We start from the raw sequence: 25,660 nt of genomic DNA, 5'->3' as shown, positions 1-25,660 counted from the left end.
TAGGGAAAAAGAAGAGGAGGCAGCAAAGAAGACTAAGGAAGAGCAGGCCAGGAACCTAACCGGTCTGGCTCCGTGGACATGAATAAATCACTCTGTACTCCTGATATCCCCACTACTAAGTGCAGGACCCTGGAACACTCAGCTGTTGGATTTTGGGAGAACATGGGGACTCAAGTGTGGCTATGTGGAGTGGAGTGAATGTGGCAGGTGTTTCTCTTCAAGAAATGAATCCAGAAATAGGAACAGACGATGACAGTGAAAATTGGAAGGATGTGCATAAGATGGTGGTTGAAAGTACCTGTGAAGTCATCAAGCTATAAGGATATACCAACGGGGCAATTAGATTAAGTGTGGCTGATCTCACTGAATCCATGTTGAAACATCCATCCAGGATTCATTCAGTGTCAACGATGGTGAAGGGGATGTGTGGCATTGAGAACAAAGTCTTCCTGAGCCTCCCGTGTATCCTGAATGCTCGGGGCTTAACCAGTGTGATCAACCAGAAGCTGAAGGATGATGAGGTTGCTCAGCTCAAGAAAAGTACAGATAAAAAAACAAAACAAAACAAAAAAGAAAAGTACAGATACCTTGTGGGACATCCAGAAAGACCTAAAAGATCTGTGACTTCCAGCTTCTAGGCTGTAGAAATTTAAAATTACAATGGGATTAACTGTGAGCCTTTAGTTTTTCATTCATATACATGGATCATAGTTTGCTTTTATCTTCCTAAATATGGGAATCTGGGCTCACAGAATCAAAGCCCATGCTTGGTTCAATGGTTGCAATATGAGCCCTTGAACAAATAAAATTAACTATTATAGTGTGCTTCTAAAAAATAAATTTAAAAAAATGAAACCTATTTATTTTGCCTTAAATAAAATAATATGGATTTATGCTAAACATACATTCCTAATTTTTATGAAGCAGCTCCAAAAAACCAGTATCTTCTGGTTTGAAGCATACACCTGTACATATGATCAATTAAGACAATATTGCAGTAATTTGGAACATTTTTCAAAAATAAAAGAGGAGAGGTGCCTGGGTGGCTTAGTCGATTGAGTGACCAACTCGGCCTTGGCTCAGTTTATCATCTCAGGGTCCTGAGACTGAGCCCCACGTCGGGCTCTGAGCTGGGCATGGAGTCTGTTGGGATTTTCTGTCCCTCTCCCTCTGCCCCTCTGTCCCTGCTCATGTGCAACTGTACGTGCTCTCTCTCTCTCTAAATAAAAAATATAAATTAAAAAAAGAGGAAATAGCAAAAAATTTTAGATCATAGATATAAATTTGGATCAGTAAATAACAAAAGATAATGAATTTACTTACTATCAAATAGATTTTTTTAAAAATGAATTATGCTTGTTGCAAAACACTGTGTTCTTTCAACTATACAGATCATGTTGCAAATTCATTACAGTGAGAGCACTTATAATTGATAATATACTTCCTTACGTCATCCCTCTTAGAAAGTATTATAATTAAAAAAATATAAAGTAGGTCATTGGCTTCCAAAAAACACCAAGGTACTAATACTTTCATTTGCATAATTCATATCTGCCTTAAAATTTTAAGTCTGAGGCAATGTATGTGAGTTTAACTTTACATTTTCACACTAAACTGGTTGATGATGGATTCTATTCGTTTCAGTGTACATATATTCCAAGGTTAGTGCCCAATTTAACAAACAAGAACAGGAGTAATGCACTGCATAAAATCCAATTACACACCAGAGGAAGTGAATGAGTCAGAGGCAGGCGCGGCAATCACTGGTTATATTAGACATTAAGTATCTAATGTTCTAATTCACACAAGTACCTTAAGCTAATCAAACACATTAAACTGACAAAGTCCTCTGACAGACTATGGCGTAAGGCACAAAAGGAATAAATCAGATTTATTAAATGGGCAACACACTTAAAATGACAACATTAATTCTTTCATATTACCATTTTTCCGGGTTGATTTAATTTTGTGAGGCTTAAAAAAGTATAATGTCAGAGGAAATTTTAGTAATGCCTGTAGTCTAGATAAGAATACAATTTAGTGATTAAGTATCTTTTTTAAACATCAATCTCTTATATGGGCCTTAGAATCTTTATTTTTACTATAGTACACATTTTTAATATATGATTCATATTGTTTGTCTTACTCATGGGATGGGATGGCTGAAAATGAACTATATCCATATATGTATACGTTGGTGTTTTCATATTTGCTTTATTGTTATAAGAACTTCGACTACAGATGGCAATACTTGGAAATAAAATACAGTATCATGTAAGTTCAGGTGGTTGACACAGTACAAGACAGATTATTTAGTGTACTGTACAGGGTTGAGATCACCTATATATTTCAAAAAGAGAAACTAAATTGCACATTCAAGGGATTAGAAGGTAAAACTGGAAACCAAAAAAACCAAAAAACAAGCAAAAAAACAACTTAGTATTTCACTTGAGAGACCGTTTTTACTTGAGAATTTGTCTTGTGAAGGCAAATCTTCAAATATAAAAAGCAAACAAAAATGTTTCAATCATAAACTTCATCTCCCTTCCAAATGTTGTCAACCATCATGGAAAACAGGCTTATCATTGCTCTACTTTTGGAATATATGTATTTACTTTTGTAAATATAATCATTTCTGGCTGATTTTTGTGGGTTATTTTATGATCTGTGAGACACCAATATTTTTCTTCTGTGGCTATAGGAAAAATCTAGCATGCATTTACAGAAAATCTTGCTTTTAAGCAAGCCAAATTAGAACATTTTATCATTCTGATACAGTATGCTTATATTCTAGCACTGCGGAAATAAAAACCTGGCATTCCTCCTGGGGTGCCATGTAAGCAAACCAACACTTTGATGACTTTGATGTCCCTATCAATGTTCCACTTGACCAGAAACATAATATATCCAGTCTGCCAGTCCCCAAATGCCATACCAGTTCTGGGCTCTATACTTCTTCCTCTTTCTTCTCACCTCAAATAAGGCTATGTGGCCTCGGCTAATCAGATATTTTCTGTTTTTGTCTTCCTTGCTCTTTATTCATTATCCTTAGTTTCCCACCTTCCAACGCATTTTGCAGTTCTCTGAACAGAGACCATTTACTTCATTTTTTTAAAATAAATTTTTATTTATTTATGATAGTCACACAGAGAGAGAGAGAGAGAGGCAGAGACACAGGAAGAGGGAGAAGCAGGCTCCATGCACCGGGAGCCTGACGTGGGATTCGATCCCGGGTCTCCAGGATCGCACCCTGGGCCAAAGGCAGGCGCCAAACCGCTGCGCCACCCAGGGATCCCGAGACCATTTACTTCATGAAGTGTTAAATAAAGTTTCTTTGTATTACTTGCCTTCTTTAATAATATTTAACAGCACTAAACAGTACGTGGCTTAAAAATAATATATTTTTTTGGGTGCCTGAGTGGATCAGTCAGTTAAGTGTCTGCCTTCAGCTCAGGTCATGATCCTGGAGTCCTAGGCTGGGGCCTGGCATCAGCTCCTTGCTCAGTGGGGAGCCTGCTTCTCTCCCTCTGCCTCCTGCTTCCCCCCACTTGTGCTCATTCCCTCTCTCACTTGCTCTCTCTCAAAAAAATAAATAAATAAATAAAATCTCCTTTAAAAATGATATATTCTTGCAAATCAAGATTATTACAGAGTAAACTGCTAAAACTAAAGTGATGTTATAATCAATGACATACCTACTAGATCATGTTTTTTGCCTAAATAGTAATAAGAATGTGACAAGAAAGGATATATAAAAACATGTATCATGCTTCCACAACCAGGGTTTATTATTTTGATGATCTGAAAAATTCACAATTTCTTCAATCACAGTACCTTATCTGGAGATCTTTTTTTCCTAACTCTAAAATATTACTTTGTCATTTGAATAAAAAACAAATACTGTTAATACTTTAGAAAGCCATGATAGGAGTGCCTGGGTGGTTCAGTTGATTAAGCATCTGCTTTTGGCTCTGGTCATGATCTCAAGGTCCTGGGGTGGAGCCCTGCATTGGGCTTTCCTGCTCAGCAATGAGTCTGCTTCTCTTTCTACTTCTGCCCCTCTTCCCTGCTTGTGTACTCTCTCCCTCTCTAATATATAAATAAATAATAAAATCTTAAAAAAAAAGAAAAAGAAAAAGAAAGCCATGAATAATAATGGTGGAGTCGGGCCTGCCACAGAGAAATGCTGGAATGGAGGAGGGAAGAGACTTAGTTTTGATTTCACTGGCTTTGGAGTCTTAGGCAGCTCACTTAACCTTTATTTGTAAAATAGTAGTCAGAGTAAGGGATCATACCTAATGTTCTCCCAGAATCTGTCTGAACTGTAATTAAAATTAACAAGGGAAAAAAATCTTCAGATTTTATTTCCAATTTGAACCAAGACACCAAGTAGCTCAGCAATGAAAAAAATACACTCTATGTATATATAAACATATTTAGATACAGATCTGAAAGTTTCTATTAGCATATGTGGGTCACTGGTATTGGAATAATTTCTCTTGCCTACTGCTGCTCTGACGTCTCTTAGAGAGACTGATGACATTGAGGCAGTGATTTTTGATGTTACTTTTGACAGTATTTGACATTTGATTATTCTTAGGAAGGTTTTGTATTTTACGTTTATTCTTCTCAAGAATAGGCACATTTGGATTTTGCTTCTGAGAAGGTCATAAGGCATCATGGCAGGCCAATATTCTTAACAACCCGGAAAAAAAGCCTGATAAACTGTAAAAATTGTTTTTATGACAGAACTGTGAGAGCAATGAGAATTTTGGAATATCTAAAATTCCACAGAGAAAAAGCCCTTCCTAGGTTAGCTGACAATCACTGGCTCTTTTCTTCTCTGGTTGTCTTTGCCAATTGGTGGGGGCTGAAGAATAAGATTTGAGTCATCTAGAGGAACTCTAGTTGAGGAAAAGAGAAACTTGTAGAGCTTTTCATGGTCTCATGGGGTTGTCATGACAATCTGAAAACTAAAAGAACCCCAAAACACCAGGCTGATTTTTTTCTAAGAAATATTTGCTGAATTCCAGGGAAGTATGAGAGGTTTAAGGACTGCATCTGAAACTCAAAATGGTAGAATGAAATCTCTAATTCATGTCATGTTTCAGAGATGAAGTCCCACTAGGGAGAAAGGATCTACAACAAACATAATTAGTCTCCCCTCAAGAAATCTGCCAGATTTTAGGCTGCACAGGTGATAGCCTACTTGGCTAAGCTCAGAATTTCTAAGGGAAGTTTCAGAGCTGAGAGAACAGAGACCTGCTTTTCTGTCAACAATCTAGACGTGTCATGCCCAATGAGCATGGATAAACCAAAGGCAGACCGAGTTTTCTTAAGATATCAACCTAGGTATTACTTATCCAAATCTCTGACTGGACAGAGATGACTAGCTCCTATCTGCCAAATAGGGAAGTGGGGGGTGAGGTAGCCCGACTGATGGAAGAGAACATGCATAAAATACAGCATCCGAAATTATAAAGTCTTTGGGTAGGTTCATTAGTGGTCTAGACACATGAGAAGAGAGAATTACTAAACTCTAAGATAAGCAACAACAAATATCCAATCTGAAGCACAGAGGCAAAAAAAAAAATGGAAAGAATAAAACAATGTGTAAGAGACATATGGGATGGAGTCAAAAGACTCGATATGGTTAATTGGAGTGGAGAAATGAGGGAAGACACAGAGTGGGGCAGAACAATATCCAAGGGATGAGATAACAGCTAAGCAATTTCTTCAAACTAACAAAGACAGCAACCTGCAAAAAAGCTCAGTGAACCCCAAACAAGATGAATGTCAAAAAAAATCATACCTAAACACATGAAAGTAAAAGCAACAAGGGGAGCCTAGCTGGCTCGGTGGGTAGATGATGAGACTCTTAATGTTGGGGTCATGAGTTTGAGCTCCACGTTGAGGGTAGCTTATTAAAAACAAACAAACAAACAAACAAACAAACAAACAAAACACCAAGAAAAAGCAATGATAAAAATCTTTAAAATGACCAAAGGAAAAGCATGTTCATTTCAAAGCAACAATAAGACAAACAAGTAACTTTCATCAGAAACTATGGATGAAGGAGTTGATAGAACACCCTCAAGTTGATGGAAAAAAAGCAAAGGTGCCAGGCTAGAATTCTATACCCAGTGAAAAGAGCCATCAATCAATCCATCAATCAGAACATACTCAGACACACAAAATTTGACAGAATCCTTTCCCATAAGATTTTCACTAAAGAAATGCTAAAAGAAGTTCCTAAGACTAAGAAAATGATCCCAGATTAAAGGATAAAGCTTCAGAAAGCCATTCAAAATGATAAATATGTCAGTAAATATAAAAAATGCTGATGCTTAAAATTTAAGAAAATAATAGCAATGCCTTTACAACTTAACATGTGTAGAGGTAAAAATAAATGATGCAATATTTTTTGAAAAAAGCAGAAGACAAAGTAAATGGACTTAAACCAACAAAGCATTACTGTTCTATTTCAGAAGTGGTAAAAGAACCAACTGCATGGTAGACTGTGTAATGGTAGACTGCGTAATAAGTCACTGATGCCTATTAATATCAAATATAACTACTGGGGAAAAAAGAATATATAATTAAACAGTTAATGGAAGAGAAAAAATGGAATGAAAGACCCTTGGTCAATCCAAAAGAATGGGATCCCTGGGTGGCTCAGCGGTATAGCGCCTGCCTTTGGCCCAGGGTGTGATCTTGGAGTCCCGGGATCGAGTCCCCCATAAGGCTTCCTGCATGAAGCCTGCTTCTCCCTCTGCCTGTGTCTCTGCCTCTCTCTCTTTGTGTCTCTCATGAATGAATAAAGAAAAAAAAAATCTTTAAAAAAAAAAAAGAGGTCAGAAAAAGAATAAGGGAACATGAATATAGGGGGCAAATAGAAAACACATAGCAAAATGGCAAAATTAAACTTAAAAAGATCAGCAATTATGCTAAATATATTGGACTACACAATGTACCAGAAAAGCAGACTATCCAGCTGGGTTAAAAATGAAAACAGTGAACCAATTATATGCCATTTGTAAGAGACATAGTTTAAACATAAGAACAGGGGATCCCTGGGTGGCTCAGTGGTTTAGCGCCTGCCTTCGGCTGAGGGTGTAATCCTGGAGTCCTGGGATCAAGTCCTGCAGCAGGCTCCCTGCATGGAGCCTGCATCTCCCTCTGCCTGTGTCTCTGCCTCTGTGTGTGTGTGTGTGTGTGTGTGTGTGTGTGTGTGTCTCATGAATGAATAAATAAAATCTTAAAAAAATAAAATAAAATAAACAAATAAACATAAGGACAGAGGTTGAAAAAAGAAGAATGAAAAATATTATCACACAATACTAACCAGTGAAGGCTGGGGAAGCTGTACTACATCACACAAAATAGTTCTTTTCCTGGTAATCACAGAGGATATCATCAGACCAAACCTCCTACAGGTAACAATTACACTCTGTTAAAAATATAAAAACAATAATCTTAAGGAAAGGGATAGCTACCAAAAGCAGGCAGAAGCCAGAAGGGAGTCAATGTAGGGAAAAAAGGGAGCAGCTTTGAGTGAGTTTCCCATTTTTATGGCTTTTCCACTGACAACAGACCGCAGTTGGTGCATTAAGAAAAACTGACAATTAAGAGAAGAAATAAACAAACCTACGATTACAGTGGAGATTCTCACATCCTTTTCTCAGTAATAGAATTACATAAAAAATCAGCAAAGACAATGAATACATGAACAACACTATTTGCCCAAATTGACGGTTACAAAACCCTATTCCCCCAAATCACAGATATTTCTGTGCACATAATACGTTCAACAAACATAGACCATCTAGCTGGACCAAAATCAAATCTCAATAAGTTTTAAATTCTAAAAAGTGTTTTATGATCACAATGAAACTAAATTATAAATAATAATCGTATGCCTAGAGCAATCCCAAAACGTGTAAATATTAGACTAAGTAGACTTTACAACAAGAAGCATTTTAGAGACTAAAAGGGACATGATGGACCAGATAACTTTTAAAATTTTTAGAACTGATATCTGATCAGGTCACTAGATCTAACTACCAATTATTAGGAGATACAGGGGAACATAATGAATGACAATTCGGTAATGCAGTCAGCAAAATCCAGACAGTCAGACACTCCTCAGAACAAATGGTCAGCTTTCTTCAACAAATATATTGCAAGGGAAAAAAAATGAAGAGGAACCTATTGATTAAATAACTTAAGAAACATGGCCACCTTTTGCCCGTACATGGACCTTAACTGGATCCTAATTCAAAGAAAAGATATGTGAAAAAAAAGAAAAAAATTGGAGAAAAGAAAAAGAAAATGAGACTATAAGTAAATTGGGATACCTGACAGGATCTAAATTATATATTTTTTAATAATGGTTGTAGTATATTTTTAGAAAGCCTTTATCTTTTAGTGATATACCCTAAAATACCTATGAATAAAATGGGATGAGAAGCTACACTACCAAGGGTTTACTTCCAAATAATCTAGGAGCAGAGGTAGCAGGTGGAAGAGAGGGAAGTACAGAGAAAACAGTATTGGCCAAGACTTGAAAATGAGTTATGGCTTCACTTGATCTGCATTTCCCCCACTTGAGGATAATGTATACAATTCTGTATTATAAAAGTTCCCTGAAATGTTCCCTAAAAGTTCCCTCAAGATGAAAAGGCACATGGCCATTGTGCCATGAGCTCTGAAAGGCTATTTTATCTTAAAAAAAAATAGAGACAGAGGGACGCCTGGATGGCTCAGTGGTTCAGCACCTGCCTTTGGCCCAGGGTGTGATCCTGGAGTCCCGGGATTGAGACCCACATCGGGCTCCTTGCGTGGAGCCTGCTTCTCCCGCTGCCTGTGTCTCTGCCCCTCTCTCTGTGTCTCTTATGAATAAATAAATAAAATCTTTTAAAAAAAAGATAGAGACAGAGATACACATTTGTTCTACAAGTAATCTCACTCAACATTGTTTCATCAGTACTTGGCATTTGATGATTCTTTGGAGAATATTTGTTGAATAAATAAATGGGAGCAAGGAATTAGTTACTTCAAGGGTGTGTGTGTGTGTGAGAGAGAGAGAGAGAGAGAAATTTCCCTAATTAATAATGATACTGCGTATTTCTTCATGATTTTATTCACCATTTAGATTTCCTTTTGGACAAAAAACCGGTACATGTCACTAGGAGAAAACAATAGCAATTCGTAAGTCCTCTTCTTGTATTCTGTTATGTGTTATGTGGCTGCAATTTTTTTTCTCTCTCTGTAGCTTATCTTCACTCTCTTAATAGTGTCTACTGATGCGTAAAAAAAAAAAAATCTTAATTTTAATGTAGTCAAATACTTAAAAGTTTTCCATATTAGTTCTTGCTTTTTATATCTTGTTCTAGAAAATCATTCCTAGTCTGCGATCAGGAAATAATGTTCTTATACACATCTCTAAAGCTTTATTGTTTTTTTTTTTTTCCTTTCACATTTAGTTCTAGGATTCATCTAGAATCCAGTTTTTGACTATGGTGTGAAATAAAGTTCCAATTTTCTTTCTCCAGATAGATACTCTTATCTCAACAAAATTAATTTAAAAAATTCATACTTTTATCAATGCCTGCAATACCCCTTTTTCATGAATATGTCACCTGTATATGCAAAGGTCTACAAGAAGTTCTGCTGGAATAAAACAATGTAATTTTCAAATGATAAGGCACAAGGTTTTCAATTTTTCTTTCCTGCCTCAGAAGATTATCCTGCCTTCTTATTGAAAACTACAATCATAGAAATAATAACTTCAAATAGACGAGTAGGTTCAGTAACTGTTTCAAATGTATCCAAGAAACATGGCTGTCTGGAATTAAAGCTGAGGTTAGAATCACTACTTTTTTCTTTGGTAGTCAGATTTATTTCAAGTTCATTCAGTCATTGAACAAAGTTGCAGATACAAGGATAAAGCAGTCCCTATTGTCAAGAGACAAATGCAATCTCTTAAGATAAATTTTACTATGCATGATACACACAGGCAAAAGATGCTTTGAAAGGAAAGAGGAGAAGGTGCTCTTCTTTTAAGCATCGAGTTGCATGTGCTGGCAAGAATGGTGGAGTAGTAGGACTTGAGGAAGGCAGAGATAACATCCCGAATTGCTTTATGTCACACCAAGGAGCCTTGGTATGATGGATAGAATGTACGATGGGGTAGCATCGACACCTTTTCAATTATCTGATTTACATTTTAGAAAGTCAGGAATAAATGAGGAACAATTTCAGGCATTTACAAGGACAATAACTTCAACAATTTATAATTATCTAAAAGAAACATAATCCTATTGGCAAAATGAAAAGCTACTATCTATGGAAGTTTAAAGACTGAAAGGCTTGAAGTGAGAAGTTGCCTGCAATTTCTGCTGAATATACAACAGAGATTAAGGAGAAAAGGAGTACAACCTAACATTCCAGGTGTATGTACCTGTAACAAGATGCTCCATAGGGACATTCCGGCCGGTCGTCAGCCTCATCTTGACACATGACTTGTACACCTCCATAATCACCATCACCAGGGTGACTGAAGTGTTGAAAGTGGACAGGATTCTTCCTATGAGGATGGAAAACACACGTCAGAAAAAATACAATTCTCTTGACAGTTATATTACATACTGCTATTTATGAAGCCATCTTTCTAATATCTAAATAAGACATTAAACAAGCAGGCATTTAGGTCTGGGTGATTCAATTCTCAAGTCTGCATTCCCTAGTTCATGTCCTTGCATCAATCAGCATGTCTACATATGAAGCATTTAATCCCCCCGGTTCTATCTTGAAAGCCTCTAGTGAGATTTACAGGACAGAATACTGAGAAAGTGTAAACCAGCAGAAACATGATAAATCTCCTAACCTTTAGGCCAATGTGTTTTCTGAGGCCTTTAATATACATATACCACACAGCTACCTGCTATGGAAATAAGGGAATCACGTGCTACCTGTAATTTTATTTTACCTGTAGCACTTTGCCCCATACATGCAGGATGTCCTCTTGATCTTGTTTTCTTCAGAACCTTGTGCAGCTGAATCGGTTGTCTTTGCACTCAACGTTTCAGGATTGGAGGGGTCAGAGCTGGACTCAGGAGATCCTGGAGACTCCTCCTGGGAGGACTTGCCCTGGGCACTCAAGGGACTCTCAGAACAGCTCATCACCTCGCCTTCTTTACTTCGCCTTCCTTTCACAATACTTCTACGTTCGGGAACCCTACCAAGCTCCTCTACTGGGATTTCATTTCTCTGTGTACTAGCCCTCATATCATTCACTTCTGCATTACGTGACGTGATCACAGAACATGATCGCAGCATTTCCTACAAAGGCAAATCAGAAAAAAAGATATTAGAAATAGTTGAAACCTGTTTTAAAAGAAATATGTGAACATAAGCAAAAAGGCATGAAACCAAGATTCATTCAATATGTGCACTTTTATTTTTTAATTTTTTTTAAAAGATTTTATTTATTTGACAGAGTAAGAAAGACGGTGAGAAAGAGAGAGCACAAGTGGGGGATGAAGGAGAAGCTGAGCAGGGAGACTGACTGACGTGGGGCTTGATCCCAGAGAACCCTGGGATCATGACCTGAGCTGGAGGCAGACACTTACCTGACTGAGCCACCCAGGCACCCAATATGTATTATTTTTAGAACTTTAAGATTCAATTTTAAAATTATTAAAAATGCCATTTTCTCTGTTGGGCAATCTGATAGCCTTAAAACAATCTATAGTTATCAGAAAGGGAATATACAGGGACTCTTGGCTGGCTCAGTCAGAAGAGCACCTGACTCTTGATCGCAGGGTTGTGAGTTCAAGCCCCATGTCGGGTGTAGAGATTACTTTTTAAAAAACAAAGAGGGAAAAACAAAACAAAACAAAACAAAACAAAACAAAAAAACAGAGGGCAGCCCCAGTGGCTCAGTGGTTTGGCGCCACCTGCAGCCTGGGGTGTGATCCTGGAGACCTGGGATTGAGTCCCACGTCAGGCTCCCTGCATGGAGCCTGCTTCTCCCTCTGCCTGTGTCTCTGCCTCTTTCTCTCTGTGTCTATGAATAAATAAATAAAATCTTAAAAAAAAAAAAAGAAAATCTTAAAAAAAAAAGGATATACAGCTGTATCAAACCTTTACAATCACCTCATTCAGTGAAAAATAACCAGAAAAATACAAATGCAACCTAAGAAAATACAACTTTGCTTCCATTTGAATATAATCTTTCCCCAAAAAAACTACTAGTCTTTTAAACTTTCCGTTCTGGGATGCCTGGATGGTTCAGTGGTTGAGCGTCTGCCTTTGGCTCAGGCCATGACCCCGGGGTCCTCACAGGGAGCCTGTTTCTCTCTCTGCCTGTCTCTCATGAATAAATAAAATCTTAAAAACAAAACAAAAAAAACTTCCCATTCAATAATGTGTGATGCTTTTAACTTGCTCTGTCTTTATAATTTGTTACTGCAATACTTTTATTTCTACCCTCTAAATATAATCATGACATTTTCCCTTTAGCTGAATGAGAACATTGCTCTTCTCTCACACAGAAAAACTTGCATGAAGCTATGTCATGACAAACTCAGAAAATAAATAGGATTCCTCTGAAGTGGTCCGAATAAAAGTTTTAGTTTAATCATAAAGTTTGAACCAAGTAAACGTTCTTATTAGCACTGAGGAACCTTTTTAATCTGTACTTACCACTGGGACAAACAGTAAGCTTAGTTGTATCCTATTAAAAATGACTTCTTAATTACTTAACTTCCTGTGGAGTGGAAACACAGCTCAGATAAGCCTCGGTCCTCCTGGTAACCACTACTAGGATGTGACACCATAACAGGTATGCATGAAGGTTGCCATGTTTCTGGTGTAACAGTAAACGGCCTATGGGAGAAGCAATTGTTCAGCTACCTCTTGGAGCTAACCCTCAGCTGGTGGCATCCATTGCCACACCTCTCTTTTCTCCCAAGCTGCTCCATTACAGCCCAATCCCATCTCCCTCCACTACAGGACCAACTGACAGATGCCAGGGACTGGACTCTGAGGTGGGGATGGGGCAAACCTGACCCACCTTCCGCCTTGGCAGTCCCTTAAGGGGTCAACTCACACAAAAATGTTCTTTTTCCCTGTTGGGTAGAAATAGGACAGATTAGCAATCCCTTAGCTATGCAGATGTCCAGTAAAATGCCAGTCCCTGGTTCCTGTTGGCATCTCTAAACTCCACAATGAATGGTCTCAGAGTGAGAACATAATGTCTCCCTACAAACACAGCATTCCCCCAAGCCTCAACATCTTCTGGCCTCTCAGCTCTCTTTGTCTAAAGCCTGGGGGTGGGATGGTGAACACTTCTCATACCTTTCAATAAGCCTCACAGGGAGAGGCTTGGTTCTCACTGCTGGGGGGCTCCTTTTAATCATGAGATACTTATACTTAGTAATCTTGTCCTCAGCTTCGGGCCTCAGCAGCAGTTTTGGGATGATGGGGTAAAAAAAATCCCACTCAACATCCTGCCAGTTACTTAGGGAGATAAGGAACACAACTAGGGAAGGAGTTAAATAAATTGGAATTCATTCTGACCATGAAACACTATGCAAAGGTTGAAAATGAACAGATCTCTCTCCCCCCCCCCTCTATATATATACAAGGATTTTTAAAAAGAGAATTAACACACACAATGATTCCCTTTAGCTTTATTTTTTTTCCCTTTAGCTTTAAAAAAACAAACAAACAACAACAAAAAAAAACCCTGTCTCCCTATGTGTGTATTTACTTGTATAAATTCAAATTAAAAGGTTTAGAAGGATACAAACCAAAATATTAGTAAGACCAATGGGATTGAAGGACAAGGCAAATCAAAATTTTCACTTAATACTCCACACGCTCTGCCATTCTATTTTTTTTGATAACAGCATGTATTTTTCTTGCTATTTAAAAAAACAGAAAAACCAAAGAAAATAAACTATAAGATATGAAATGTTTAACATGATTTCAACTCCCTTTTTTTTTCTTAATCTTCACAAAGAATATGTTCAACATGCTAATTTATTCTAAAAGAGAAAGGAATGATAAAGTCACAGAGATCAAGACTATGGATGAGGAGTTCTCAAATATATTTTAAGAGGCACAAAAGCTGGAAATCATAATGTTCTTTATGGAACTTCATGAAATATTGATACTCAGTAAACCCTTGGCATTCAAGAATTTAACATTCAGGGTCTCAATTATTTATAAATGATCCCAAAAATCCATTACATGGAGTAATTTGTAAGTTTGCTGAAACATAAATTTGCTCTGTGCCAATTACAAAGCTCATGAGCCAGAGCAAGTCACTGAACTGCCAAGTGATGGAACAGAAAAGATGGAATGTGCTCTGCACGTGAAAGAAGCAGCAAAAAGGCAGAGAGGTCCATATTTTATGCACCTACCTTGTTTATATCTTAGATTAGATGAAAATGTTAAGAATGAAATGTGGGAGGCTGAAGATTCAGCATAGAGAAGCTGAGTTCCCTACACTATAAAAATATATGCTAGAGCCCTCAGGGTTCAAGGAGCATGGAGCTGGTGTGAGGTGACCTTGATGCTTGGCGATGGTTGGAAGGTACTCGTATGGTTATTAAATTGTCTGTTAACTTGCCCAGCAAGCCCTCCCTTGCCCTTCAACCATATGAGGTTTTAATGTCCACAAGGGACAGGATAAAGAACTTCTGCCCAATAAAGACACTGAGGTAATCTGCTCCTGGAAAGAATGTCTGTACTAAGAAGACACTGCCTTGAAAGTCCTGCATTAGTCTCATTAGCAACCTCATACCAAGGATTAAAAAATCCCAACCTCCAGCCCCAACTTCACTCCTGAGCTTCAAACCTCTAGCTGGACATTTCTTCCTCAATATCCTACTTACCTCTAGCTGGACATTTCTTCCTCAATATCAACCTCTAGCTGGACATTTCTTCCTCAATATCCTACTTACCTCAAACTCAGCTGAAACTGAAATCCTCCCCCAGTATCGTATCCTGTACCAAAGTTTCTTCATTCTGGTCAGAAGCTTGGAAGTCTATCTTTCACTCCTTTTTTTCCCCTCACCAATCAGATCCAAGCAACAAGCCCTGCAGTTTTGCTTCTTAAATATTTCTCTGATCCAATGCCTTTGTGCCATCCTTAATGCAACTGGTCGGTCAGATTCTCTTTTTTTCTTGACTGAGGTCCTCATTTCCTCTCTCCTCTCCCTGTCTTTTATTTTGTTCCCTTTCAATCTCTCCTCTAAAGAGCTGCCAGGGTTCTCTCTGTGGCCAAAATCCTTTGAAAGTCCTCCCTCTACAACTGGTCCCCACTGCCAGCTCCATCCTCATCTCACATCCTCATCTGGCTTTACACCAAGAATTCTAAGAACAATAGTTCCCAGCATGCTATCCGTACACCCTCTGCTCCTGTACCTGCTGCCCACCTACCTGGATGGGTTCTTACTTCTACTTCTTCTGTACCTGGTTCACACCTACGCTTGTTAAGATTAAGCTCAGATCGTTTCTTCCCAAGGAGTTGGTGTAGGCGGTCCTCAGAGCCCCCAGAAAAATCAATGTGGTGTCAACATTATTTCATGATTTCAAATCATGTCCACCACAGGACTATGAGCTCCTAGTCAGGTATGTCTTATTCACATTTTTATCTCAGATTCAAGCACACTGCCTTGCATATATCAGAATGACTGTTTAATGTAATGATTATTAAGACGGTCTTTGAAGTAAAAAATCGTATCTTGAATATTAGTCTAACCATTTCCTAACTTTTGACTGAGCTACCCAGGTGCCCCCCAGTGTGTGCTATTCTAAAGCCAATCCTACACCTTTGGCTTCTAGTGAAAGCTCCCAAAAATATGGCGACCCATGGAGCTCAGCCATAAGTCTACAAGGATCATGAAAACTATTACCTAAAGCCACCCCTCTCTGAAGAGGAAATATATCTGACCTTTTTGGCCTTGGGCTTGCTCACTCATTCGCGCGTGCGCTCTAATTCTTTCTCTTTTTTAAATGCATCCAATAATAGGCCCCATTTTCATTAAGTACCCAGTGTTAAAGAATGCTTAAGTCAGCCAAACCATTCTAGTGAGTTAGCAAAAACTCAAAGAGGAAAGAGTAGTTCTCTAAATACTATAAATTAGCCCAGAAGTAATCCTGCAATAGGCTATTAAGAACTAGCCTATCAGTTGTTCTTCATAGGCCCAAGAAAAAGGTGGATACATGTAGTGTGAGAATGACCAATAAAATAAAAGAAACCAGGTTTTCAGAAAGGAGGTACCAATTACTAACAGTCAAGTGGTCTCCACTGCTTTCCATTCTGGACATTTCTAAATTAAATAGATTTGTTTTCTACAAAGCAAGTACTGTATTAGTTTTAGTAAGGAAAAAAAATCTATCTTCAAATTTTATCTTCGTAAACTCCATAATAAAGAACAGTTTTGGTTTTTCCTTGCCTTATATGACATATAATTAATTCTTATCTAGAACACTTGATGAAGGAAACAAATGAATAAATAATAATTTTTTAAATTTTATTTTTAAGTAATCTTTACATCCAATGTGGGGCTTAAACCCACAACCTCCAGATCAAGAGTCACACACTCTACCAACTGAGCTAGCCTGCCACCCCCGAATAATAAAAAATCACCTTGGATGAAATGATAGACTCTTCTTGATCAGCATTTTTGTACTTTTTCCCCATGTCTTGCTCTGCTGATGTACTTTCTGATGAAATGAATCGCTTTCTTCCTCCTTGCTGTGTTATGTTTACTTGAGTTTTATCTTTGCAGATTCCTTCTTTTCTACTTCCCTGGATTACAGTATTATCTTAAACAAAGAAAAACAAGAAAAAAAATTATGTCTTGTATCTTCAAATGTCAATAATCCATTAAAAGAAAGAAAGAAGGAAAAAGATAAAAGGGCAATTAAAAGTAAAGTTCCATTTATATTCATGCCAACTTGAAAACACTTATTTGCAAATCCCAAAAAAGTATTAAGCAGCAGCACTTTGGCCGGGAGCTCCAGCCCTGGAGAGAGCCCAGCCAAGATACTAATATGAGCAGGTGCCATCCTTGAACTGCTTCATCTTGCGTCTCTGGACTCTGGTTTTATCAGCCCAAAAAAGGGAATTATAATAATAACTCATAAAGTTACTAGGCGTAAATGAAGTATGATATGTAAATTATAGCAGAGTACTTGATACATGTTGAATATGTTTTATTAGTCTTGAATTTTCTCTAAGAGAAAATTTAACATATAGCTATCCAACAAAGCTGACATCTAATTATTGAGCCCCTAACATCCACAGTGAGGAATTCAACTTCATAACAGATTAAGAACCCAAAATAACACAAAAGCGAGACAAACTTCACCAATTTAGAAAATAAGTCTCAATAACAATAATGGACATTGTTCCCCATAAAATATTTATCTGAGTTCAATATATTTGGCAAACCTCAGTCAACATAATTTTTGGTTAATAAATCCATGATCCTTCTAATCAGAAAAAAAATCTACTCTTTAAGAGGATAATATCTGTGTTTAATTATCTGTCTCCCTTACACTCAAATGACAACTTCACATGGGCAGAAACTTTATGTGCCTTGTTCATTGTTCCCCTCTGGTATTTCTAGCACCTAGAAATGTGCTCGCATAAAACTGGTGTTCAGTAAATGTCAACTAAATGAATTGTGAACATAAACAGAATTGGTCCAAAGATTCCCTCAAGAGCCTGAATATAGGTCTGAATATTCCTATAGTCACTAATGTTCTGAAGCCAGGTTTATCAAATTTTTCTACAAAGAGCCAGAGTATAAATATTTTAAGTTCTGTTGGCCAGACAGTGTCTGTCACAACTACCCAACTCTGCCTTCATGGTGCAAAAGCCGCCACAGGCAATACATACATGGATGAGCACAGCCGTGTTCCAGTAAAACTTTACTGACAAAAACAGGCAGCATGCTGGATTTGGCTCATGGGCTGTAGTTTGCTCAGATCTGTACTAAAGGATATCAAGAGGCCTGAAATAACATTCCTTCATTAAAGTCAAGAAAAAAAACATTGTCCGTATTATTTAACAGGAAAACCAATTGAATCAATATAAACATAATATATTTAACGTAAGAAATTTATGAATAACCTGTTCAATAACTAAACTTTACCTAAATTCCTTAAATATTTGCTTTGAATATAAATTCAGAGATTTCATATCATTTTAGAAACTGTCAGGAATAAGACTAAATAGGACGATACAGCTGCATGCAGCAAATGTCCAAATGTTACAACAGATATGGATTAATCAAATCAAGAGAAATAATCAACTATGGTACTGCTTACTATGCTAAGAACTAAAAATGTAAATTAAGACACAGCATTTGCCCAAATGGCAGTTTAGCATATTCCAAGTGTCACACATGTACATAAAATCATAAAATTAGGGGTACCTGGGTAGCTCAGTCAGTTGAGCTTCAGTCTCTTGAGTTTTGGCTCAGGCCATGCTTGGGGGTCATGAGATCACAGGCACTGAGTAGCATGGTGTCTGCTTTGAAGTCTCTCTTTCTGACCCTCCACTCACCCCACACCCCCTGCTCGAGTATATATACACTCTCTCTCTTTAATAATAGTAAAATCTTTTTTAAAAAATCATAAAATTAAAAATGTATACTTAAAAAACTCTTTAAGTTTCCAAATTCTCTACTTACAAATATCTTTTCACATAGGAAGAAGCCACTCTGATATTGTTGCAAAAATGCTCTTTACAAAGAGTCAATAAAATAAATAGCTTAATTAGCTTGTAACAATCTTCAAATCTGGCATATCAAATATTTTTAAATCTAGAATAGGTACAGTTAAATGACTACAATATAAAAGAAAATTTGTTAAAACAAATCACTTTATTTTTAGTATTACTAGTTGCATTTACTTATACTTACATGAGCTATTGCACTAACAGTATATAAATGACAGCCCAACTATATGCATATGTCATTACAACTACATCCAACCAACTTTAAGAACCCTAACAGTCATATTAACAATGTGAAGTGTACCCTTCCTAACTTGCTAAGGTTAACCCAATATACCTACAAATACATATATGTAAACACACACAGGACTAAAACTATAAATGCTATTATTGTTGTGGGATAAACATGCAGAATAAGAATTTTTTTTAAGAATTTCTAAATCAAGGAGTATTATATACTTAAATATGTAAGAGATACTGGCAAAGTAGTCATATATTTATTGCCTATTTGTATTTATTCTTCTGTAGTATGTCGTATACTATGCCCCAAACTTCTGAGTTTTACCTTTTTTTGTTACTAAGTAAACAATTACTAACCTTCTATCTTTTCTCAGTGTGACAGGTAACATCTCCCGGTAGGTTTGCCAGTCTGACTTTGTTTATAGTCTCTTCTGCCACAATTTTTTTTTTTTCATTTTTAACCTAAATGCTCCTGTCAATTCTTCCCTGATGTCCCAAGCTCCCTATCATCTTCAGAAAGCCTCCCAGAAGTAATAAAAATATTGTTTCCATTTTTTCTTCATATGCCTTAGTAGTTTTAATTTTTACATTAAGACTATTAATTCAATAAAAATTTAAGAATATAGTATGAGGTAGTGCTCTAATACTGTTTTCTTCCAAATGGAAAGCTAATTTTTCCAACATCCTTTATAGTAATGATGCATCCTTTCCCTACCAATTTGAGCTGATAATTTTTAATATATGAACTATATGTTAATTTGATCTGTTTCTGGGTGTTTCATTCATTTTCTGCTGGTCTAACTTACCTATTCCTGGGCTAGGACAACTGTTAAAAGTAGGAACCAGGCCCAGATTGTGATATAAAAAGATTCAATAAGGAAACAGGTATTTCTGTTATTCAAACTGTCCTTTGGAAAAATCTCCTAATTCATTGTATACAACAGCTGCACAGCTCAACACTAACATCTGACATAGATGGCACATATGGAGGAAAATACTAATCACACTTTTGAAATACAAACACAAATGTTCTAAGCTAAATATCAGCAACTCTGATCTAACAGAGCTTAAAAATAATAAGCCATCATGACAAATAAAACATATTCCAGGAACCCAAGCATGCATGATACATTAGGAAATCTACCAACATCACTAATTACACTGACACAAGAAAATGCAGAACTATTTTTTTTTTTTTTCTTTTTCAGCCCCACACCCATCCCACGGCTCGTCTATGCCCTCCCTGCCTCCACCCCCTCCACCCCTTTGCAGGACTATTTCCATACCAAAAAACTTGTTAAAGAATTCAGTAGTTGTTTCTGAAGGGAAAATAAGAAAAAGAAAAAACATCCTAACCATGATAAGAGTATCAGAATTGAATACCAATCACTTTAGTACTAAAACACTAATAGAATTTCTATTAAAATCGGGAACAAGATAAAGATGCCAATTTTATTCATTTTTTAAAATATTTCATTTATTGATAAGTAAATTATTTATAATAACAAATAAATAATTTTATTTATCTGTAAAAACAAATAAAGAGAGGGAGCACAAGCAGGGGGAGCGGCAGGCAGAGGGAGAGGGAGAAGCAGGCTCCCCACGGAGCAGGGAGCCTGAGTGGGACTCGATCCCAGTACTTGAGCCAAAGGCAGATGCTTAACTGACTGAGTCACCCAGCCACCCCAATTTCATCGACTCTTATTTAAAATGTATAGGGTCTGGTTCATGACACAAAAATTTGTTTAAAGGCGGTAGGTAGAGAAGAAGAGGAAGAATTATCATAATTTTGTAGACATGGCTGTAGAGCTAGATAATCTGAAAGACTTAAAAACTATTAGAATTAGATAATTTAGGGCTGCTGGAAATAAAGTAAACACAGAATAACTAGCACTTAGAGTAAATTTTAAACTATAGCTAAATTAATAGAATGTCAGTTCAACATTTACAGTCTGAGTTGAGTGGTCATGTGGAAAATACTCAGAGTCTAAAATTAAATGCAAACCAAGTGATCTGGGGACGACTTCAATCTTTTTCAGCATATGCCACTTTCCATGACTTCGTGTTGGAGGGTTAGAAGATGGGAGAAGAAGAAGATGGGAGAGTAGTACGATACCCGTTACAAAAGTAAAAGCTCCTTTTGCAATCCAGCAGGAGTGTCATAGCCCGGGAATTATGACTTGTCCCAGAGCCTAGAAGGCTAAGGGAGCAGAGATGACTGGAAGCCAAGAGAAGAGAAGAGAAGCTCTGAAAGCTCGCCCAAGTGAATGTATATTCACTTGCCAATCACTAAGGGACATGGAGAAAAGTTTACCTCAAGCCTAAGAAACTCATGATAACGTCTGAGGGCTAGTACCTGGGGACCCAGAAAAATAAACTAGAACTATATTGGCTAAAAAAACGAAAAGGATAGCCTGATCACAGCAAATATTCAGGTACAGTTAAGGATTAAACCAAGAGTTACACAGAGAAAAGACCTAGGAGAGAATGCAAGGGCAAAATATTAAAACAGAAAAGAATAAAAACACCGCAACATAGAAGGGGTAAATTTAGGTGGCTGTATAGCACCATAGCTCAGAAGATGGGCTTTAAAGTCAGACCGAGCTAGGTCTGTTACAGCTCTGGCCTTTATTACGTGATCCTGGAGCAGCCACTTAACGTCAGTTCATGTTATCTGTCCTGTACCTAATGATAGAAAAGTTTCCAAAATAATCAAGTTAATCAGATAATCTAAATAGCTATCAATGAACAAAGCATAGCACTAAAGCTGCAAAACACCTAAGAAAGTAACCTACTTCTAAATGAGTCCAAAATGCACTCTAAAAATAGATTTTTAAAAATCTCTAGCATTGATCTATTGACCCGGATGACTTATTACTCAAACAAACAAAACAACAATAATAAAAAACTACTCGGCAGAAAAAAGTCAAATTATTTCAATTTTTAATTAGCTGGATTCAGGTACTAAACTGTCTTACGTGTACTTCTAAATCTTTCTGTCTCTAAAGGAATCCAGTAACCTACATTTGCTTTTACAAGTACCCCTCAAAGTCTGCCTTTGAGAAAAGAAGACATGCGAGAATCCAAAGACTTTTCTATCTTATTTTGAAGCTTTGGCATTTTAAGTATATTGTGTATTATATAACATTCTTGTCCAAATTAATGTCAAATTGCTAAGTCCTTGGCTGGCTGCAGAGCCACATGTGCTTGGGAGGAAAAGCAGCAGCTGGAAGCCACTAGGGCTACGCAGAGGCTGTGGCTGCTGACCACAACAGGGGAGACAGACGTTAGGGCCCAAATCAATCGCCTATTAGAAGAAAGTTGCCTATTATGCCAAATTAATTGTCTATTAAAACAAAAATATTCACAGGAACATAAAATCAAAAATCTCTACAATGTATCATTCCTAACATCCACTATCTCCTAGAAAGTTACTAAACTTGAGAATGAACAGGAAAATGTGACCAGTATGAAAGAAAACAAGCAGTCAATAGAAACTAAACCTGAGATGGCTACAAAGTTGCAAAAAAGACCAACAGAGACAACACATCAAACATTTTCATGATCCTGAATCAATGGGATGCCCAGCCGGTGACATAAATCACTGTGGCATCTGCCATGACAGTGAGCTGTGCCAGGACAGAGGTCCTCTCCTTTGCATCCTCCAGCACATAATATTGTGTGCCCAGCAGTTTTTACTCAACCAATTTAGAAAGCTCTTACTGTGCTAGCCTTTGATCGTTGATGTGACACCAACACATGTGTTTAAAAATCTAAATTAATGTATGTCCAGCACATAAGATGAACCGCACTTATTAAATCAAAAGGTAATTAGGACGATGGTGTATGATAAAGGACATAAAATAGTAACTTACGTTTTAAGTTAGATTTCACATACATGTCTAAAAAAATGTTAGGCTAAGTGATCACTGACACACAACCACTAGTCTAATTCCATTTGTTCAGAAAAACTTCCAAATTCTGCTTAATGTTTTCTAAACAAAACCTACCCTCGCTGCTGACTGGCACTGAACGGTTCTGATCACTTGGATCTTCCGTTAACATCCATGCTGGAAGGATTCTTCTCCTCTCGGCAGGGTTTGACTGTTGCTTACTGAGCTCTCTATGCTCACCTAGGAAACACTAAAAAGGCATGTATGTATTAATTACTAAAAATAATCATGCAACCTTTAATGAAATTGTAAAATTATTTGCTTAGCAGAAGACTACCTTTTTAAAAAAATTCTATCTGCAACCCTGGACTGAATTAGTCAAATTCCTCAAAAAAAGAAATTCATTATCTCTATTAGTTGACACGGGGACTAGTACATTCTGTTCAGCTAACCTAAAAACAGCAGTGCCAGTATTACGGTCATGATAGGCCTAATTTCAGTTGTCTTTTCTCTCCTTGAATAAGGAGTATGTTACAAATGGATGAGATCTTAAATTTCTCACCTCACTATTTGCAGTAGTAGTTTGGGTCTCAGCTACTTCTGTGCTTCTTTCCAGCTGTGGGGCACCCGTTGTCTCATCAGTTGAGTGAGCCGAGAAAGATTTTGATGTACCACTCACTGTATTATCTTCATCAAGCATCTGACTATTCCTATAAAATAAAATTAAAAATCACTGAAAACACTTCGATTGTATCACGTCATCATAAATGTGATTCCCCCAAGGACATCTAACCAATCAATTGTAATCCTTTCCTTGGCCTTTGCAAGACAAAAAAAGATTGTAACATAATAGAATGAAATATATGACTAAAATATGTTCTTCATCTGCTCACTATATCAGCATAAAATACATTTATCTTTCTAAATCATTGGCCTAGAAATCACTAGCTATTTATAGATGGGTAGCAGCCATCTCTCTTAAGGCTTAAGAGCTATGTACTTAGTACTTCTCCGGATAGCTCATAAAAGTTAACATCGCTACCCAGCATCCAAAGAGAAAATGCAAACCGCAAGAATATCAGATAAGCTAATTTGGCTTTTGAAGAAAAAAAAATAAAATCCTGATGTCATGTTCACACGTGGCTGCCACTGGAGTTCTAGCCAGGATAGCCATTTGTGAAATCTCCCCAAACCTGTAGTCCAACTGGAAGCTAAATGTTCTGACATTTAGGAGCATCCACAGTCACGTGGAACATACTAGCAGAACCGACTACCTCCCACTTGCTGCAAAGTGCAGTAAGATCATCCAAAGCTGACGGGTCATTATTCATTATATAGACATACAGACAATCCAACAAATGTACTTTTTTGAAAATCTGAAAATACAGATGGAAATATTATCCAGAAATAGTAACGAATAAACTACTGATACACAACAGGGATGAATCTCCAAGGCATTTTGTTAAGTCAAAGAAGTCGACACCAAAAGGCTACATATAATTCCATTCCTACCACATTCTGAAGACATAAAGTTACAGGGACAGAAATCAGATCAGTGGTTGCCCCGGCCTGGGGGTGGAGCATGAGGGTGCTTCCTAGGGAAACGGAAATGTTCTCTAGCTCACTGTGGTGGAAATTGCACTACTACATACATTTGCCAAAGGACATTGAACTGCACATTTAAAAGGGGTGAATTTCACTGTGTGTAAAAATGGAAGACAGAGATTTTAGAAATGTGTCCAGCTGAGAAGACACTACTTAATGGCTTGTTTTATTTCTTATATAGGAATCATCTCCAAAGGCCGACTGCATTTCAATGGCAGAAATCAGCCAAAGACAACTACATTACTGTGCAACGGGGCAGTTTTTCTCATTCAATAAATACCTGTTTTTATTTGAGCACAGTGGCCTCACAGTGTTACCTTAGTTTCAGGTGTACAACACAGCGACTCAGCTTCTCTACAGGTTGTGCATCTGTTACACAACAGGCATCTGTTACAACACCATTACAATATCATTGCCTGTATTCCCTACACTGCGCCTTTCCATTCCATAAGTATTTGTATAACCCCTCGGTGTGTCAGGTACTGTGCCAGGCCCTGGAGATAGACTGAAAACGTACGATTCTCCCAACTATCATACCTCACTCCCCTTCCAATATTCAGATCAATTTTACTCAGAAGATACAGGTGTGCTTCCAAGTTACGATGTTTCCTTAAATTATCTTAATATTTAATTCGAAAAATATTAAGAAAAATTCAATTGTGCAATGGCTTTCCACAATTTATAATATTAGAAACTAAGCAACATTGTCCATTCTATTTCTAGTTTATCTTCTCTTGTGGCAGAAATTCAAGATGAATACACACTTTGTGTCCCATAGAGAACTTTTTTAAATATTTGCCAAGAATAAATGTGACAACAAAAGAGAATCTAATCCACGAACAAAATTCTAATTGATATTTAGTTCCAAATAGGTCAAAGTACACATTATTTTATTATACTTTTATTTAAATATCAAATATTGTCACTCTGATACAGCTGTGTTTTTATTTTATCTCCAATCCTTCTATTAGCAATCAACCATCACGGGATTTATAATGTAATGCTACCAGAATTTGCTAAATAAAAAAATTAAAAATTGGAAACTTGCCTAAATACAGGATAATAAAGGTAATTGAGTTACTTTTTTAAAATAATAGCTTTATTGAGATTTGATTCATAAAACAAAAATTCATGCTAATAGAACTTAGCAGTTTTTAGG

The 25,660-nt window shown here is 37.1% G+C and overlaps 1 protein-coding gene across 3 annotated transcripts in view; it reads right to left on the bottom strand.

The window, feature by feature from the left end:
• The window catches only part of APLF (aprataxin and PNKP like factor), a 70,915-nt gene that overhangs the window by 13,408 nt on the left and 31,847 nt on the right, over window positions 1–25,660 (bottom strand). For 2 of the 3 annotated variants that reach the window (XM_072768650.1, XM_072768652.1), the window contains 5 exons: window positions 23,459–23,606; window positions 23,014–23,146; window positions 16,667–16,845; window positions 10,991–11,343; window positions 10,463–10,588 (listed from right to left, as the gene is read on the bottom strand). In XM_072768650.1, coding sequence (XP_072624751.1) covers window positions 10,463–10,588; window positions 10,991–11,343; window positions 16,667–16,845; window positions 23,014–23,146; window positions 23,459–23,606 — 939 coding nt within the window. Of the gene's footprint in view, window positions 1–587; window positions 640–10,462; window positions 10,589–10,990; window positions 11,344–16,666; window positions 16,846–23,013; window positions 23,147–23,458; window positions 23,607–25,660 lie in introns of all 3 variants that reach the window. The other variant, XM_072768651.1, reaches the window with a different exon arrangement.

Source organism: Canis lupus, chromosome 11 (genome assembly GCF_048164855.1).
Source record: "Canis lupus baileyi chromosome 11, mCanLup2.hap1, whole genome shotgun sequence".
NCBI lineage: Eukaryota > Metazoa > Chordata > Mammalia > Carnivora > Canidae > Canis > Canis lupus.
This window is presented reverse-complemented; position numbering and strand designations above follow the sequence as displayed.